At 44.6% G+C, this 17,734-nt stretch overlaps 1 protein-coding gene across 2 annotated transcripts in view; it reads left to right on the top strand.

Annotated features, from left to right (window-relative positions):
- Positions 1 to 15,571, top strand: part of ABAT (4-aminobutyrate aminotransferase) — a 40,461-nt gene extending 24,890 nt beyond the window's left edge. For both annotated transcript variants that reach the window (XM_065732324.1, XM_065732325.1), the window contains exons 6-16: positions 3,813 to 3,862; positions 7,297 to 7,377; positions 7,847 to 7,939; positions 8,553 to 8,615; positions 9,745 to 9,808; positions 10,410 to 10,558; positions 11,853 to 11,990; positions 12,682 to 12,849; positions 13,536 to 13,682; positions 14,321 to 14,432; positions 15,409 to 15,571. In XM_065732324.1, the coding sequence (XP_065588396.1) occupies positions 3,813 to 3,862; positions 7,297 to 7,377; positions 7,847 to 7,939; positions 8,553 to 8,615; positions 9,745 to 9,808; positions 10,410 to 10,558; positions 11,853 to 11,990; positions 12,682 to 12,849; positions 13,536 to 13,682; positions 14,321 to 14,432; positions 15,409 to 15,530 (1,187 nt within the window). In that variant the 3' untranslated portion in view covers positions 15,531 to 15,571. The remainder of the gene's footprint in view (positions 1 to 3,812; positions 3,863 to 7,296; positions 7,378 to 7,846; positions 7,940 to 8,552; positions 8,616 to 9,744; positions 9,809 to 10,409; positions 10,559 to 11,852; positions 11,991 to 12,681; positions 12,850 to 13,535; positions 13,683 to 14,320; positions 14,433 to 15,408) is intronic.
- Positions 15,572 to 17,734: the final 2,163 nt, after the last annotated feature.

Below are 17,734 nucleotides of genomic sequence, written 5' to 3'. Positions count from 1 at the left end.
CCCTGTTGGGAAACAGTATTTAGAAGTGTTCAGGTCATTACCACATTTTTGATGTTAGACCTTGAAACTGCAGTGCATTTTCAATTATTCCAAACTTCTCTGCTTTCATGTAGCACCCTAAGAATTGTGAAGTCATTCCAGAACTGTTAAATGCTCAAGGCATATTTTCATCAACACGGTTTCTGGGTGTTTTTCCCCATCAGAGACTGCACTGGGATAATTTTGTCAGCACTACTGTGGAAACAAGGATGAGCCAAGGAAGCATGATGTTTTCATGGCAGTCCTCATCTAACTTAAATGGAATTGGATTTTGGGTGTCTAGGAAGGGAACTGCATTTATTATTCCAGACCTTCCATTATTCACATAGGAAGTTTTGGAGAAACATTGTGTTATATGTCCATATAATGGCTTGCAAGTATCACTGAGTGCAACAGGCAGGTCTTCTAAAGAAGCTGACTTGTTACAGGCAGTACCCAGAGCCAGTAGCTTTATATCTTTCACTTACCCAGACTTTGCTTAGTTCAGTACTCCTAACTGGTAGAGCTTTATAGAAAACACATTCTACTATTTATCAGTACTAATCATTCACTGTTTATTATTTGTTTATTTGTTAATAGCTGAACATCTTCAGTGTTTAAGCATCCTAAATGTCATATAGCCATTTCTGACATTCCCAGCACAGCAGTAAGGTAAAGCAGCTGATGGCTGATGGTGTGTTTTGATCGGTTTTATTTTTCCTCCTTATTAATGTACCTGCAATCATCTGTTAATAGGATTTGTGTTATGGCCAGATTCAAAATAAGCCACCAACTCTTACACAGCCCAGACAACCTGTTTCATTTGGCCTTTCTCTTTTCTTCTTGAGCTTCTTTTCACTGCCATCCTCGTGCCACAGGACTTGAGTTGTTTGCAGGCAGCTGTGGCAGCATCTCCCGCGGGCTTTTGGACCTACTGTCATCACTTTTCTGGGAACACTTCCACTGTTATTGTGGCTCTGCTTGCAGCCATTAAATGATTTATCTGAACATTTCTGTTAGCTCGCTATAGCTTTCTAATGGTGGAAAAGGTGTGTAAATGGAGGTTGGCAGAATGAACTGTAGCTAGCTGTTCCCAACAGTCTTTGTTGGAAAAATAAATAGGATTTCTTCATCCATTCATGCAATCTTTGATGCGTTCATTCTAATGTCCTGTCACACATTAAGGCATGGGATAGTGGAGACTTTCCATGGTTTGGAAGGAGCAGAAAATTAAGTGAGCAAAATTCATGTCTTCAGAGCAGTTTTTCCAGGCTATCTATGTGAGTGTGACTTTCTTCTCCTGATGTCCCGTTGATTAAAAGTAGGATTTTGACTGATCTCTTTTAGTTCATTTCTTCCCCTCTTAATGATTGCTGAACTTTTATCAGAGCTAATATTCAAGAAATAAGACAGAGTGTGTGGTGGGGAAAACTGCTTGAAGTGCAGTGAGGATGCTGACAGGTTGAGAGGGAAATTCTCAGGGGTGCAGTGTGCTGTGTAAGAGCTGTAGTGCAGCACTTGGAGCAGCCTCTCACACAGTGCATCTGTGGTGTGTAGCAGCAAGTAAACGGGCACGTAACACAGGCTGCCTTAAATCTGACTGAACACACAGTATTAGATTTCTCTAAGTCAAACTGAATGACAGGACAAGGTGAGGCTGCAGAGGTTGCTAACAGTCCCTCTTGGTGACAGAGGTCAGTCCTAACTCGGACACTGGGAGAAAATCTTGTTGAGAATTCTGGGTGAGCTGCTGTTCTCAGGTCAGGGTGCTTGTAGTCACCGGTGCTCATCTCTGCACGTAAACTCAACAGAATCTTTTATGAATCTGTCAGAGCTCCCCAGGATTTAATACTGATCTGTTTCAGCAGAGCATGGTGATCAGCAGAATGTGACAGGCAATAAGTGCCTGTGCAGAGAGATAAGAAGTATAAAACATCTGCAGGCAAAGACATCTATGACTGTTTCTGTTTTAAAACTGTTTTGGTTTTTTAAACCATGTAGTTCTGGGGAGATTGTGACACATGTTCCTTGAAACCTGCATCTAGTGTGTGTTAGAGTTAGAAACCCCCTGGCGCCAAATGCCAGAGGGGCATACTGACACATTTACTTGCACACTGCCTGCAATACCAAATGACATAATCTGTTTTTTATTGATGATGAGGCCTGTTCTTGTTCTTGGAGATTCACAGAGGTGCAGTTTGGTGTTGCTGGCAGTGTCCCAGGGTTCAGGCTTTCTCCAGCTCCTTTCAGCAGTTTTTACCCCGTTGCAGACAGGCACACACGTGAGCCTGGAGGACGTGTTCTTCTCAGCCGGGCTGGTGGAGCAGTGCCCCTCTTACAGCCAGCCCTGTCACTTCAGATAGCAGAGTGTTGGAGAGTGGATTCATAAAGCTATAAACCATTGTGCTGCCCTTGGCACTGAGACAAGCTCCTGGCTGCTGTCTTAGCCCAGGAGCTGTCTGACTTTGTCTACAATACTTACATAATAATTACTTAACTGTTCCGGTCTTCCCAGTGTTAGATTTATTAATATCAACTCACACAGCAGTTCAGTTCCTTTCTACATGTTCCTGCTCCTGCAGAAGAGAAGGGTTTAAGGATTCTTACTGTACCAGGCCTTGGCAGGGGTGTGCTGATGGACGGGGAATGCTGGAGGAGGCAAGCAGAGCTGCGGGGCACGAAGTGAAGAGAAAGGAAGGTGGCTCTTGTGGGGATGGATGAAAATGGGATATGGGTAACAGAAGCCTTGAATTTGTATTACATAAGAGAAGGTACAAAGGTCTTCGCATTCTCCATGCTAACTTAGTGCCTGCAGCAGAATCACACGTTTTTACAAGCTGTACCAGAGTTAATGGTCAGGCCTCCTAGGCGCTGCTGGCTGTTTTCTAACAGTGTAAGTTGAGATTTCTGAAGTTGTGCTCTCCAAGGTGCCCTGGGCTGCAGTCACAGCTCCAGCTCTCAGTGCCACAGCCCTCAACCATGTCCGTTTCTCCAGCAAAACCACAGTTCTTCCCATGGTGGCTAATGCAGCACAGGTTTAGTTGCCTGTGTCCAAGTAGTCACTGGTATCATCTTCACAACAATTGTAACCGATTCCTTGTGGCATGATGTGCAGCTAAAAACAGTCTGGATGAAAAACAGTCCCTTTTTGAACTAAAGCAGTCAAAATGGAATTCATAATTGATCTGTTAACGCAGAAGCCGAATGCTCCGCTGCTCAGGCAGGATAATAAGGGCTGTTGTTGTTCAGCTAGAATGGGGAATTCAGGGGCATGATTTGCTTTTGTAATGACATTAGAGCAGGCTGACTTCCGGAGCGGTGGGGAAGATGAGGTTTCCAGCTGTTTCTGCAAGAGAATATAAACGATTATGTTAAGTCTCTGACATTGACATTTCAGACATTAAAATTAGGTTTGACACAATTTTCTGTGCTGAATACTTTTTCTACATCAGATGTGTTGGTCTATGTGTAAGCAAGCGAGTGATCCCATGTAGCATCAGTGGGTATAAATTAAATACTTTTGTCTTGGTAGTGTCTTGTCTTCCTGCAGTGTTCAACTGCTGGAAGATCTGAGCTATGTTCATCTCTTAGTGTTGGGTTAATAACTGTATGTGCTAAAATACGTTTTGCTGCTGCCTGACACCAAGTTTGTGAAAGAGAATTGTCCTACTTAAAGGAAATGAGATCGGTGATCGTTAAAGCATTCATGTTGCGCAGAATTTGAGTTACCAGTCTGAATAAGGTTATTCTCTGGATCTAAATCAGATACAACTTTTCTTTCTCTTTTTAATTAGGTTACAGCCATCCATCTCTGATAAAGCTTCTCCAGCAGCCACAGAACCTGGTAAGTGAATTCCAGCATATTTGAAGGCATCATCTCCCTCCCTGTGGCAGACGTTCCCTATTTCTCTTAGGCTGATAATGGATGCTTAATGGCTCAGTTTAAGGTATGGTAAGATCTGCTTTCCGTATTTCTCATTAGCTGAAAATAGCTTGGTAGTGTTTAAGAAGACATCAAAAAGTATGCGAAGCTTTACAAGACGGGAACATTTGCTGATGCAAGCACTTGGGATGGTTGCAGCCAATTTAAACCACACTTCACAGAGTTTCCTATTGTTTTAGCCGTGTTCTTGACTGAAGCCTTTGAGGCTGAAAGCAAGCACAAGTCCTTCAGACAGAGCCTAGTATTCTGTATGCAGAAATGGTGTCCGGAATGCTGTGTTTGTTGTTGTTGTACTCTGGTTTTTGCTTCGGTTTGGTTTGGTGTGGGTTTTTTGGAGGGGTGTTTCAGTACATGGTTCTCATCTCCTAAGCATGAGGTTGAGTAAACCACTGATGTCCTGGAAAGATGAAAAGAGTTCAGCAACAGGATGATTTCAGAACCAAGTAACTGCTTTGTAAATAAAATATCTTTGTATTTCCTGAACACTGCACTGACAGTGTTTTGGAAATAGCCTTGGAAAAAAAAAAAACTGCATTCTAATTCAGGCTTCATTTTTTCATTTCTTGGACAGGAGTACCATAATCACCTTGAGTGGCTTTGTTTGCTTTCATTTTACTTTTTTACTTTTAACAACAAGTTATGTACACGGTACATAGATATTCATGCACAGAGGTGTGATTTAGCTGAAGAGTGAAATGCAGCCAAGCAGCCCTGGGCTGCCCCCAGCACATCCTTGGTTGTGCACTGAGGCAGCACGGCCCTTCCCTGCATGAAGGCCCCTGGCTCTGTCCAGGAGAGCAAAGCTGGAGCATGAGAGGAGCGCAGGTGTCCGGGTTCCCTGAGCTGAGCTGCAAATAGTTCTCAGTCCTTCAGGGTTAGGGGAACTCTGCCTTTCCCAGGTATCCTGTTCCAGTTTCTGAAACCTCCATCAGTTTGACCAGGGCAGGGGGTGGCACTAAGGCAGTTTGTCGCTGACTGCACTGCCCATTCCTGGCAGCCCTTGCTCAGAGCCCAGCACAGAGTGTCATTTCTGCAGGGCAGTTTGTAGCACTGAGGCCGGGGAGCTGGAAGGGCCAGCACTTGGGGGAAACCTCAGTGCAGACACTGGGGTCTGGCTGCAGTGCCAACTGTGCTGTGAAAATACTGTTGTTTGAGTAATACACGTCAGTGTAGGGCCCTTGGTTATAGTTAACAACAGGATTGGTGTTCTCATGGAGAGATGGTCTTTTTGTTTATCTGTAATGCTCCATGTACCCTCTTTATAGCTGGCTATAAAGAACTAAATGTGCATCCATTCATTTGAGACCATACCAGCTTGATATCAGCGTTATGTTTTTCTTGGTACTGAACATCTCATTAATAACAAAAGAGAAATAGACTTCTGTGCTTAATGGCAAATGTTGTCAATTGACTGTGACGACCCATAATCAAGTTCATGACAGATTTATGGTCTCATAACTCTAATTTTATATGAGAATTGCCTTCTGAATTGAGGTAGAAAGTCAAGTTCTCATATGTACTAAACAAAAACTTTGTGGCCATCTGCCAGTAATGGCATTACTTGTTTTTCTTTAAGCTTGTGTCCATTGAAGCAAATATCAGTAGTGCACTTGAAGGAGTTGGTGATTCATAGTTCACACTTTGTTATGCCTTATGTGACTTTCAGTTATCTCAGAGTTCTGTTGAAATGTTCTACATGGACTGGGGCTGTTCAGCTGGAGAAGGCTCAGGGGGATCTCTTCTATGTCCATAAAAACCCAAATCGAGGTGCAAAAAGGACACAGCCAGGCTCCTTTCAGTGCTGTCCAGTGCCAGGAGTGAAGGCACTGGGCACAACTGGAGCACAGGAGTCCCCTCTGCCCATCAGGCAGCACTGCAGTGCTGTGCAGTGCCAGAGCTGTGGCACAGGCTGCCCACAGGCTGCGGGGTCTCCTTCTTGGAGCTCTCCCAAATCCTCGTGCCCATGGGGCTGTGCCCTGCTCTGGGTGGCTGTGCTGGGGCAGCAGTGGGGCAGGGGGACCCCGAGCTGCCTCCAGCCTTGCTGTGATTGTACAGTATGACCACTCACACCTCTTACTGTGGTCCACAGCTCTGAATAAACGAGTACCTGTAGAGAAAACAAAAAAGGCAGAAGGAAAACGGCACAAGATTGGGATGTAATCTGTCCTCTCTTGGAGACCCATTAAGTCTTAATTCACCAAAGCTCTCCTGTGTTAGGAGAGGTCCCACTGCAACCACTGAGACTTTTACAGCAGTAGTGGCACCTGATTTAGGTCAGACCTCAGTCAGGAAATGGAAGGAGGAAAGAGGAGGTGAGAAAGTTATGATGCTGACAAGCTAGAAGTCTTGTACTGTAATGCACAATAAAGAATGTACCTAACATTCAGGGTAAGGCACTGGGGAAGGTGACTGCACAAACAAAAGGCACTAGAACAAGAAATATTTAACTGGAGTGTTTCCAGTGCAAATTGGCAAGCTTCATGAAAGCAGAATATGGTTGAAAAGCATCTTCACCAGCTTCTCTAGATATATCACAGTCAGTGTTCTTGAGCTTGATTTAATGCATGTTCCTGAATACTGGGAGATCAGCATGCATGGTAGCTTCTCACCAGCCTCCTTGCTACACTGCCCACTACTGCCCTGTAAGAATAAAACCTGGAGCCCACTCCAAAAGTAATGCCTCCTATGTATTTCCATGGAAATGACAACAAAGAGCACAATAACACTGTTTCATGGAGCAAATTCTCAGCTATAGAACACTGTTTGTCCACAGTCGCCATTAGCTATGCCAGTGATGAGCAGCAAGGCTGCATGCTGTGCCCATCAGAATGAGCAGGGCGGTGTGGCTTGTCATTCACATCACCATCACCACTGCTGAAACACACCACCCAACCCTCACTGTGCTCACATCCACTTTTGGGTCTCTGTCAGCATACAGCAAGCATTGGTGAATGTCACCAGGTGCCATTTTTTCAGCACGGAGGAATTCAGTGACACATCTTCATGTAGACTTCAATGTCAGACACCATTCTGCCAGACTGCCCCTCTGCTGCTGTCTGTCACCTGGCACCAAAACGTAATGGGATCTTGGTGGGAAGGTTCAACCTCTACTGCCATCCCACCAACATCCAAGTAGGAGGCATTACTTTTGGAGCAGCCTTCATATTAAGAATTAATCAGAAAAGCTTATTCGAGGACATTAATATCATCACCTTGATGTGTATCTTGTGTACAAATTTGTTATTTGTGGTAGGAATGAAATGTAACTGCCTTGATATCAATATGGTGTTTTTCACACAGTGCTGAAAAATGACTTCTCTTCTTTGTCTTTGTAGAGCACTTTTATCAACAGACCTGCCCTAGGGATTTTACCTCCTGAGAACTTCTCAGAAAGACTGAAGGAATCTCTGTTATCAGTAAGTCTGAGATGGCCGTGATGAGTCCTGCATTCTGTTCAGGGACACGGGTACATCAGGGGGAGATGTGGGGTGTTCTCGGGAGTGCTGGGTTAGCAGTTCGTCCCCTGCTGCAGGGAAGCTCTTTCAGGAGACCAGAACCAGCAAGTGGCAGAATGGAAGGTGTTTCCCCAGGCTTCACAGCTGAATGTGAAAGGGTGATGTGTCTGCTCCCTGCACAGATACTGCCTCTTTCAGTGTGGATTCAAGAGCTGATGACAGAATGCATTTTCATTTCCTTTTGTTCACCTTGCTTTCGTAAGAGGTGCATAAGCAGGGTGTGTCGAGCCTCTTCAGCTGCAGCAGGAGTCAGCTTTCCTCATCCCAGGCATGGTTGTTTTACCATTACACTGAAACTAATCACATTACATTCAATTTCCATTGCAGCTGTGCTCAGTATTTTGAAGTGATTTTCCCTTTTTATTGACAGGTGGCTCCCAAGGGTCTGCCACAGGTGATGACCATGGCTTGTGGATCCTGCTCAAATGAAAATGCATTTAAATTAATATTTATGTGGTACAGAGTGAGTAAAATATTAAGTATGTTTTCTTGTAGCTTTGGATGTACAAATCTGTATTTATTCATTAATATAGCAGCTGCTACAAAGCAAAGGCTTGGAGGCTCTCTACGTGTGTTTATTCATATTCAATTTAATATAGACTCTTTATTAAAAAACCACCATCTGAGCTTTCCATTTCTATTGACACAACTTCAGAAGTTAAAAAGAAAGAAAATGTATGTGGTATTACTGCTTATGCTTTGTTCACCACGTGATCAGCTGTGAGCTGTGATCTGTTTCCTCTTTTCGTAGAAAAGGTTTAAGTTCAAACTCAAGGAAGGTCGTGTATTCCTTGGGAAATGCCTCCCTGACAGCAGTCTTCTTTCTCCTGATGTGTAGGAGTGAGCAGACTGGCTTTGCCTATCTGCACATTATTAGGGCCAACACCTTAAAGTGACGTTTACCTACGCCAGTTTGTCTTACAAAATGCCTATTGCAGTTGTAGGAACTGCAGTCGATGTCTTCATTGGCTCTGTTTGAAATAACAGAATTAGTTATTTTTAACACTGCTACAGATTCATTGATTACAACTCAAGGAAAACTGCTGGTGGGTTTTTGTTCTTCTGTTTAACTGCAGAACAAGGAGAGGGGCCGTAATAATGTCACAAAAGAGGAACTGGAATCGTGCATGATTAACCAGGTAACGTTGTGGGGTATTTTACCATACACTGGTTTGGGTTTCTAAGAGAAGGCTGGGGGGAAACTTGGCTTTCCTGTCTCTGAAGTGGAGTCTCAGTTTTGTAAACTTAGAAAATGAGGAAAGACAAACTGCTTCCAACAAATACCAAGCCCTGCTGCCCGCATCCTCCTGCACAGTGAATCTTGGGAAGATCTTCCTTTTTTCACGAAACACCATTTGCTGGAAAGGGATCTAGGTGATGGATGAGTCCACAGGGGTTATTAATACAAGCACGTTTTTCCAAATAATATTGACAGTGCTTTTCATTTTTCCAGAAGCTGTGATTCTATGGCTTAAAACTCATGAGGAGGGTAATTAAAATGTAACTGTTAACAGGTGGGATGGGGAAACTGAGGTACAGCTGAAAAACCTCTGAAATCCTGCTCAGCTTTTAGCTGAGGTGGACTTGCTCATGCCAGTCACAAATTTTACTTGCAACAAGAGCAGAAAACTGTATTTAATCTCATTTTTGAGATCCACATAACCAGCTGGCCCCAGCCCCATGGCTGTCCCCTCTCTGGTGAAAAGCACTCCAGTTCATTTGCATGAGATTAGTGAATTCATTTGGCTTTAAACACGTGGAGGAGGAGGGGTTGGGTTTTGCTTGTCTTTGGAATTGCCTCCAGCGTTCTTTGGTGTCGCTTACAGTTTGTCCAGAGATGGCTGTGCCAATACAGATAGAAGAACAGCACCTAATGACCTTAAGGAACAGGAATTTTTGAAGATGACTTATGGAACTGTCACTTTTTGTCCACGTTTAGCTTTCTAATTTGAGCTAATTGAGTTTTCTTTACAGTTAGAGGGTGACAGATTTTCAGAGTAAGTCATGACTTTTTCTGGGGGTTACAAATGTTGGAGCCACGAGCGTGTAGCTGAGACTGAAGGTCTAGAGGGTGTGTGTAAGAGGTGGCAGGCCTTTTGTCCCTGATGATGCAGTGTAGGATTCAGGCAGCTTTATGGATGATATGTGCTTCTTAAATGTACCGATGTACATCTTCGGTGGCTGCTGCCTGGGGAGGAAGGCTGTGGGCAGGCTGCAGGGCAGCAGCTCTGCTCTGGCCCCGTGCTGACCTCTGTGCTTTGCTTCCAGCCCCCTGGCTGCCCTGACTACGCCATGCTCTCCTTCATGGGTGGTTTCCATGGAAGGACCTTCGGTAAGATCTGCCCTGTCCTGTCCTGTGCCTCCTCCCCATCCTGCTGCAGACTGCAGAGCAGCTACTCTGCGACGAGCAGTGCCAGCAGCAGGCCTGTGGGCCTCACAAACCCCACCAGTACTGAAACTAACCTCGAGTGACTGAGATTTTATCTCAAATCTCCTGAATATAAAGACCCCGTGTTTTTGAGTCCAGGGTTCCCTGTGTGAACTAGTAATTCCAGCTCCTGGGGTGAAGTTGCCACAACACAAAATGTGATACACTCATGGCTGACGTTTTACATCAGCTCAGTCCCAGCCACAAACTCTTTAACCACCAGGGCTGTAATTCAGAGCTGGTTTTCTTCCAGTGTGTGGAACCCAGCACTGCTGTTCAGTGACAGAGGTCCTCCTGTCCTTCTGGAACAGCACATATGGAAACGGTTGCTTAGAGGCTAGAGCACTGTGCCTTAAGCAAATCCTGTTACAGAGTGTTTCAGGAAAGAAAAACGTGGAGCAATTCAGAAAGCCCTGACGTCAGGCAATTTTTCACCTCTTGGTAGCTTTTTTCCTGTACCGTTCCCTGTCAGATATCACTGTGATTCTTGTTTTTTGGGGCTTAGGTTGCTTAGCTACAACTCACTCTAAAGCAATTCACAAACTGGACATCCCGTCGCTGGATTGGCCTATTGCTCCATTCCCAAGGCTGAAGTACCCTCTGGAAGACTTTGTGAAAGAGAATCAACAGGAAGAAGCCCGTTGTTTAGAGGAGGTAGGGAATTCACGGGCAGCTTTCTGTTAATTTTGTTTAGGAATGATGAATGGCGTTAGTAAGTTTAGTTGCTTTTCACTGAAGGAATGTTTTCAGGGTCAGAACAGCGTGTGATTAAGCCAGCACTGGCTGTTGTTTACAGTTTATTGGCAGTTTGGCCCTGCTTTGCAGAAGAGCATCCAGTCTGCTGTGATTACATTGTACCAGAGTGAAATTTCAGGTGCAGAAGCAGTTCCTGATGTCCTGCTTGCCAGATTTTTGCAAAGGGCCGTGGACTGAGTGAGAGCTGGCTGCGTGTAGCTCTCTGCAAAGAGGACTGCAGCAGTATTTCAGCTCTCCTGTGTTAGCCTTCAGGCATAAAGCCCCGATCCTACCCACAGCTGCGGGGCATGAATGGGAGAGAGCAAGGGGTAACGTGCCCAGTGGAACAGGAACAGCACCTGATGTGGGACATGGGGACATTCATTAGAAGGGACTGCCAAGGAGTGGTGCTGAGTGCTGCACAGAGCTGGGCTGAAGGGGCTGCTCATTGGAACGGGGAAGCTGAAGGGATAGCAAATTGCTGCCCTGGGACAATGGCGGGATGTGAAAAATCAATCCATAAACTTCAGCCATTATTAAAAAGAAGGGGGGGGGGGGGGGAAAGGAAAGCTGAATGCTCTCTTGCGTGTCTTTGAAGTTGCTTTCTGGCACTCTTGGGAAACAGCTGCTTTATACATTCTGCACAGGTTGTGGGCCCTGAAAGCTGTAAAGGGATATTTCAAGTACAAATGACACTAATAATCCTAACGACTGACACTGCAAGGTTAATTAAAACTCCTCCATAAGCCCTTTATCAGCAACATGATTTCTGCAGTGCTTCATCAGATTAACTTAAAAGTATCTGAAGTGATTAGAAAATGCCAGTTTACAAGATTGCCTTCATTCATACATCAGATGAGATTTGTTTTGTGCTATTTTTTTTTTCAATCTAACCGAGGTGGAATGACAGCACCAGCACAGCCCACTATAGTGGTTTAGGTGATGTTTTCAGCTGAAATTTGCTGTACTTTTTACACCGTAGAGAAGTACATAACTAGTTTACAGTTTGGTTCAGATTATGGTTTGAATTCACCAAAATTGATGAACGAGGCAGTGTTAAATCCCAGATACTTACAGATTTCTTGTGGTTCCTGCCACCTTTGTAGCCACGGATGGCTATGAAAAGGTGAAGTGCTGGTGCTGAGGTTTAATCTTTCTGGGAAGAAATATGAGAAGGCCGTGAAAAGCAAATGTAACATGAACTGATTTGCAGGTGGAAGATCTGATTGTCAAGTACAGGAAAAAGAAGAAGATTGTGGCTGGAATCATTATAGAACCAATACAGTCAGAGGGTGGGGACAACCATGCCTCAGATGACTTCTTTAGAAAGCTACGAGATATTGCCAGAAAGGTAATCAAACATTTCACTGCTCACACAGTGATAGCTATACGTGCATCATCTGTTCCTGTCTCCAGGGACCTTCATCTCACTGGAATTTCACAGACCTCTTCACAGCAGCTGGGCTGATACGTACACATTGATTCAAACAACTCCTGTGGCTGCGCAGTGTTCTCCCTGACACTTGGTGCGCTTAGTGGACTCCTCAGTCCAGTTTTAGGGAGGGGTTCAAACAACTTCAGATCAGATGGTTTGGGCAATTTTTGGCTGGCACACTGTGTTTCTACTCTTCTTGAAATTGAAAACAATTTGTCGATAAGTACAGGTTGCAGTAAAATGATGACTGAGGTAGATGCCTTCATAACTGGAACATGGCAGTTACGTGATTAGAAGCAATGGCCTTCAGTAAGACCTACCTCATGCTTTTTGTTCCCCTCAGACATCAATGGGAGAAGCTTTAATGTGTGCTTACAGGGAAGAGAATGGGTGAATAATTGTGAAATCCAGCGCACGGGGAGTTGAAAGTCTGGTTAGGAAATATGGCAACATTGGTCTGGGTTGAAGAGGAGATATTTGGAGCAGTGAAGGCAGAGGAAGGAGAAACATACATGTAATTGGCTTGTATTCACCCATTCAGCGAGGGAGGTATTTTTATTTTGGAGATGCTGACTCACGCTCTGTGCTTTCACTTGCATCTCTGCAGCATGGCTGTGCATTCCTGGTGGATGAGGTGCAGACAGGAGGTGGCTGCACAGGAAAATTCTGGGCACACGAGCACTGGGGCCTGGACGATCCAGCTGATGTGGTGACGTTTAGTAAGAAGATGATGACAGGAGGATTTTTCCACAAAGAGGAGTTCAGGCCAAATGCTGTAAGATTTTCAATGAAATTTTGTGCTTAATTGTTAAGATCCTTCATGAGCATCTGTGATGGCTGTGGAAGAGGCAAGCTTGGTGCTGCAGGTTCAGCTAGATGGAGCTGCTGTCCCACAGACACTTGCTTTGTACTTGCAGGAGTCATCTTTACTTATACTCTATTACTGTCATTGCTGTCAGTCACTCACACTGCCATGGGGAGAGAGTGGAGAACTGGGTTTATCCTCATGAACTGCCCTTCAGTGTGGAAGCTGCCACAAACCCACGGCTTGTGCAGGGCTTGGCATTTTCAGAGCTTGTATGCAAGCAGTATGAATTCCGTTGTCAGAACTTACTCTTCATAGTAGTACTTCATAGTTAATAAATGAAAAAAAAACCTAAGTTAAGGGAGAAGGTAAAACTTGAATGTTAAACCCATACAGACAATGCTAATTTCAACATAATCTATAGCCTTGTTTCGGTGACAGCGCAGAGCAGCAGAACAAAATGTGCTAACTTCGTGGTATGAAGTAGTAGCTTTTTGTTTATGCCAAGCAGGGCAGCTGTGCTTCACTGCCCTTAGGGGACTTAATGAGTGCATGCTACATGTACCAGGTGTGATCCATGTGCTGGCTTGCTTTTCTTTATTATAGTGACTTGCCCATTAACTTGTTCCACAACTCTCTTCCCACCCTTTCCCAAGCCCTATCGGATTTTTAACACCTGGCTTGGAGATCCATCCAAGAACCTTCTGCTTGCTGAAGTCATTAGGGTAATTAAAAGAGAAGACCTTATAAACAACGCGGCCCATGCGGGAAAAGCTTTACTGACTGGGCTGCTGGATTTACAGGTAAGCATTCTTAAGGCTTATTATAGATAAGGAGAAATTCGCCGGTCCGTTCGGATCTGACCTCACCCAGGTTCAAATACCTGGGCTGAGGAACTCCAGCTGGGCAGCAGACTATGATGGTAACTTACTGGTTCGGGGTCTTCAGTGTAAGCCTGAATAAACATGCCCTGTTTTGACCTGAAGTAAACTTTCCTTTAATGACTTCTTAAGAATGCAGTTTTTATATAGCTTAATCCAAAATAAAGGGTGACCTTCAAATACATGAAGCTGTGATGCTGTTTTTGGTTCTAGGAGAAATACAATGATGTTGAAAACATACTGATATTTATAGTTGTGTTGGGCAGAGCCAGGGCCATTCTCAGGTTGTATGAGATATGCAGACTGCAAGCTCCAGTCCACCAGAGCAGGAGGCAGCAGGTTTCCCGTGCTGCAGAATGCTTGGCAGAGCTTGCCACCAGGTGCCCTCAGTGGCAGCAGCTGCCATGACACAGCCTTGCTGTTCAAGAAGCGTTTAGATGAGGTGCTAAGGGATTTGATTTAGTAGTTGGGTAGGGATAGTGATAGGAGGATGGTTGGACTAGATGATCTTGTAGGTCCTTTCCAACCTTATGAACCTATGAACCTACTGCTCTCTGCAGGCTCGCTACCCCCATCTTATCAGCAGAGTGAGAGGAAGAGGAACGTTCTGTTCGTTTGACACTCCAAATGATGCAACTAGAAACAAGTTAATTACAATAGCAAGAAACAAAGGTAAGAAAGTTTGTGCACGTTTACTGCCTCTTAGGTCTGATGTACTTAGAGAGACCTATGCAGGGCACTGATTTTATGACCTCACTTTAATACTCCTCCGTGGGGAACGATGGTGAATCCAGGCATGGCTTACTTCAAGAAGCAGAAAATTAATGTTAATGTAATTGTCACACAGGAAGACTCAGGGAGAACTAGGAGTGGTATGGAATATCAATACATAATGTATATTGAGTTGCCTAAAACAGGCATGGATGCACAGCTGTGTGCCTCTGTTAGTACAGAACTTGAGCCAGCTTTGCATAGGCACGTGCAGGTTTCAGGAGCATCCCAGTCTGAAGCCTAACACAGTCTTTGCATTTAACTGTGGGCCCTGGGTTTGCAGCTGTTTTCACCATTGCTCACATCTCTTGAAAGAAGCAAATACAGTACATCTAGCACTGTTAAGACATTGGTATGTTTTGCTCTTGAAAACTAAGCCAGCAGGGAGAAAAGGTATGGCATCTGCTTCATGGGGCAGCAGGACTGTGCTCACAGGCAAGGTAAGCTCTGCTCAGCTCAGCAGTACAGATTTTCACGGTCCTCTGATGGACTCATTTAAAGATTTAAAAAATAGCATGCATTTTAAGTAGTGCAGCACTGTCAGCGGTGAGAGATTTAAAGTTTTTGACATTAAAAACAAATATTTTAAAAACAAAATTGTGAAGGAGCCTCTAGTTCAGTGATGGAGGCACTTAACCCGTAGAGAACTGTAGCTTTCCTGTCTCACGTGGCGTTTTTGCCCTGTGCTGGAGGGAGCTTTTCCATCGTAGATGTTTCACAGAATGGGGCTCTGAGCACTTCGAGTTGCTGTGGACCTGAGGCCTGTGCACGTGAGGTGACGTGCTGCGTGGCTGTAGGACTGGCAGTGATATCTGGGAAGCTTTCACCTGCATTTTCTGACGTTTGGCAGAGATGACTAAAGGAGCTCTCCTTGCAGGTGTTGTGCTGGGAGGCTGTGGTGACAGGTCCATCCGTTTTCGTCCAACGCTGATCTTCAAGGATCACCACGCACACCTCTTTCTGAACATTTTCAGTGACATCTTAGCAAACTTCAAGTAAAAAGCACTTCTCTCACGTGGAACAACTAACTGATAATGAAAGTAGTTTGCATTAATTCATGTCTTCTCCACTTACAAGATAAGTGTAAAGTCATCAACTGAGGTTTGTGTTCTGTCTGTAGTCCTGCCCGAGGCAGGCTGCTCCACGCAGTCAGCACAGGCAGAGCACTGGCACTGGCCCCCAGCAGGAACACGCAGCCGTGCTGCGCTGCGCCTGGCGAGGCCGTGGCCCTCCACCTCTGGGCCGTGGGACCTGCAGAGCCCTCCCTCCATCTCTGGCCCTGACTGCTTGATTTGTCTAAGTAGGACCTGGCACAGTCCATCTTCACAGATAATCCCAGCAGCTTTACTTGTGTCCAGAAGCAGCAACAATTATGGCCTAACACTTAAATGCACACTGATGCCTGCTATGCAGAAAGAGCCGTTCTCTGATGGCAGACAGAATAAAAAGGGTGTTTGAAGGAAAGCTCTGCTTTCCACCACTGCCAAGTACAGCATTTTACAGAGTGAATGCCAGCTTTATTGCCCTGAACACTGGTCAGCCATACCACCTGGATCACAGCACTGCTCTGCTCAGCTGCTGCCCCATGCGTACTGCTTCAGAGGCACTGCTGCACACAGCCACGTGTGTGGGGCTGAGCAGAACTGAAGCACTTCTGTCCTTGTCCTGGAGGTTCAGAGTTTTGCCTTCTCTTACAATCAGACCTGTACAGAGAACGCCATACTGAGATGTTTCTAATTTGACAAAGCTTAGAGAACCATGCAAAGCACATATGTGTGCTCCACCTCTGTCTTATTTCATTTTACCATTTGCCCAGAACGTTCCATAAAAGCCACCGATATTATCTGTCACAAATTCCACATTAGTACTTGACTATACTGTGAAACTACAGCGGAGCATTGGAGCCACTGCCATGCAGACTCAGTCCCCACTGCACGTTATAATGCAGCGTATTTCTGTTCTAATAAAGTCAGTAGTGCTACAGAGGTGTTCTGCAAAGCCACAGAATCGGAAGAGGCCAACACTTTGTTGTGTAGTTGTGACATCTCCTTACTGTGCACTCTTTGCTTGACGCTGACCAGAATTAGTGCTGGTGCTTTTCCTGTTTGTTTTCTCAGCTAGCACACACCTGGCTTTTCCTTATTGAGTTGAACTTTGTTATGCACCAAAAATGAGGGACCACATTTGGCACTACAGTCACCCTATTAGCAAGTAAGAGACAGAGCAGTTAAAGGATTTATACGTGCTTAACAGAGCTACCAAACTGTGAAAGGTTTCTTACCTTCTTGGTAAGTTTTAATCATGGTTTTCCTATTTTATTTACCGAGTTCTTGTATTGGACTTCTCAAGAAAACTCACTTCGATTCGCTTAAAAATAATGGGATTCCTATCAAGCTCTCTGCAGAACCCAGAATTCTGGTACCAGGTGGTCAGAACACGAGCAGGTTTTTGAACAGAGGTTGTTGAAATCTGGAGAAAGGTCTGGTGGACTATGTTCAACAAAGCCTCACTGTCATCACTGTCCTCATAGGAGTACTATCACCAGGAGGAAAGTCGAACTGAGAACTGAATTCGGCTGCGTTCTGGGAATTTTAGGTAGTTCCACATATCAGTGCAGTGGTTTTAGTGTCCTAGCGAGTCTCGTACTTTTACAGACACAGAGGTCCAGTGATTTGAAGTCTTGCCACATCTCCACTTTTCTGATGAATACTCTAGATGTTTTTATAATTTTTACTGACACTCAGTAACTGTATAATTGTGTACAACATGGTGATGAGATCATGTTAGAGATACATAGCACTGCAGCTGAAGCATACGAAGTTAATTGTTTACAGCATACTGTGGACAGTGCCAAATAAATGTTTAAACCAATACTTAACTACACGTCATGGTGTAACTAGTAACTGTACACAAATTCATAAGAAAAGGACATCTCATGTGTAATCAGTATTCTTAAATAAAATATTTATAATTGAACTTCCCCAAGGCTCTCTGTTCTACACCTGGCATGTGCCTACGCTGACTCATTAGTGCATATTAAATATATTCCCATGAAGAGATGCCTCCACACATTGCTGTGTGCACACAGACCACTTCAGTCCCGTGGTATTTTGGTGCCATAGTATTTAAACCAAGGAAAATATTTTTTTTCCTTTTGATATTGCTGCAAAACCCACTACCAGCCAAAATTTAGATGAAGACCC

Source organism: Cyrtonyx montezumae, unplaced genomic scaffold, assembly GCF_038088225.1.
Source record: "Cyrtonyx montezumae isolate F1298 unplaced genomic scaffold, pur_monq_1.0 scaffold_16, whole genome shotgun sequence".
In the NCBI taxonomy this organism is placed as follows: Eukaryota; Metazoa; Chordata; class Aves; order Galliformes; family Odontophoridae; genus Cyrtonyx; species Cyrtonyx montezumae.
This window is presented reverse-complemented; position numbering and strand designations above follow the sequence as displayed.